The following is a 1,700-nucleotide window of genomic DNA, read 5'->3' as shown; positions in this document are numbered from 1 at the left end:
ATTTTTGAATTTTTTGGGAGTAATTCTCATATAGGGCAAAAATCACGTGCTTACAGTGATTATATCATTCAAGTGATGTCATCCAAGTTGTATTAACAAAAGTATTACAACAAAACATCACTTGAACATTTGAGAATTCATTCCAAGTATTCAAGCTATCTGATATTCGAGCATTCAATTCTCAAGTGTATCAAGAACAAAGTTTAACACTACTACAGACCAGTTCCTAAATTTAGTATCTTGTTGTCCTTAGTTGAGTTGTAACTTTGTAATTGTTCTTTATTGCAATTCCTACTTTGCTTATCTAGAAATGTTTCTTAGGAACCCCTTGTAAAACCATAGACCCTTAGTGTTTGTGCCGTGACTAGAGTTAGTCATGAAGTGTATTGCAAAGTGGCTTGTAATAGATGTATTGCAAGTTAATGAGGGACTAAGAGTTTAATTCCTAGATTGCATAGATTGTAATCCATAGTTGCTCATAGTGAAGTTAAAATCCTACCAGTGTAGGTCGTGGTTTTTTATCCCCTTGAGCATGAATTTTTCCACGTAAAACTCCCTGTCTTACTTACTTACTGTTTCATTAGCATTATCAGTAGAAACTCACAAGAGGACCTAGTCTCTCTATAGTTTGGTGAACTCATATATTCTATCAATTGGTATCAAAGCAGGTTACTTCTATCAGGCTAACACCTAGGAAGGATCCTTATGGATGCTCCACCAAATTTTGAAGAAGATCAGTCTACTTATAGACTACCCAGGTTCAATGGGCAATACTATGGGTGGTGAAAGATAAGAATGCATGATTTTATCATGGCTGAAGATTCTGAGTTGTGGGATGTTATATGTGATGGTCCTTATGTCCCAACAAAGAATGTCGGAGATCTTCCATTGACGGTGCAAAAGACCAGGAAAGAATACACCGATGCAGATAGAAAAGCTATGGAGAAAACTTTTTGTGCCAAGAAAATTTTGGTGTGTGGCATAAGACCTGATGAATACAATAGGATCTCAGCTTGTCATTCCGCCAAGAAGATATGGGAAGCTTTGCAAACAGCACATAAGGGAAACACTCAAGTAGAGCAATCTAAGATCGATATGCTTACCACTGAGTATGAGCTCTGTAGGATGAAAGACGATGAATCTATTAAAGACATGCATACAAGATTCACTTCCATCATAAATGAGTTACACTCACTTGGTGAAGTCATTCCCGGGAACAAGCTCGTGAGGAAAATTCTTAATATCCTGCCTAGTTCATGGGAGAGTAAAGTGAATGCTATTACTGAAGCAAATGACTTACAGAAGCTGACCATAGACGAGCTAGCTAGTTAGAAATCTGAAAACCTGCGTGATGGGCTTTCAATGTCTTAGCATTATGCTTCTTATATTTTGATGATCTAACAAACTTATCGTGAAGAACTAAATAGAGAACCTGGCCCACAGGATATACGATTCATGTGAACTGGTCAAAGTCTGAAAATCAACAAATGGATGAACGACCACAGAGAGGAACACAACAAAGACCTGGTGACCTGGTCCCATAGGGTTCTCTGACACAAGCACAAGTCATTGACTGTACGCGATCAATATAAAAAGCAACACAATAGGGATCTGTTCCCTTAGGGTTCTCTGACAGAAGTACAAGTTAAGTACACAGCTGGAACGTAGCTGAAAATAGTGACCATCTAGAAATTGTCATA

The 1,700-nt window shown here is 37.8% G+C and overlaps 1 protein-coding gene across 1 annotated transcript; it reads left to right on the top strand.

Moving 5' to 3' along the window:
• The first annotated feature begins 810 nt into the window (after positions 1-810).
• LOC142174211 (uncharacterized) lies at positions 811-1,332 on the top strand. Its single transcript, XM_075240007.1, has one exon. It carries the CDS (start codon positions 811-813, stop codon positions 1,330-1,332), a length of 522 nt encoding a protein of 173 aa, XP_075096108.1.
• The last annotated feature ends 368 nt before the right edge of the window (positions 1,333-1,700 follow it).

Source organism: Nicotiana tabacum, chromosome 20 (assembly GCF_000715075.1).
Source record: "Nicotiana tabacum cultivar K326 chromosome 20, ASM71507v2, whole genome shotgun sequence".
Lineage (NCBI taxonomy): Eukaryota > Viridiplantae > Streptophyta > Magnoliopsida > Solanales > Solanaceae > Nicotiana > Nicotiana tabacum.
Note: the sequence above shows the minus strand (reverse complement) of the source record. Positions and strands in the feature narration are given on the sequence as shown.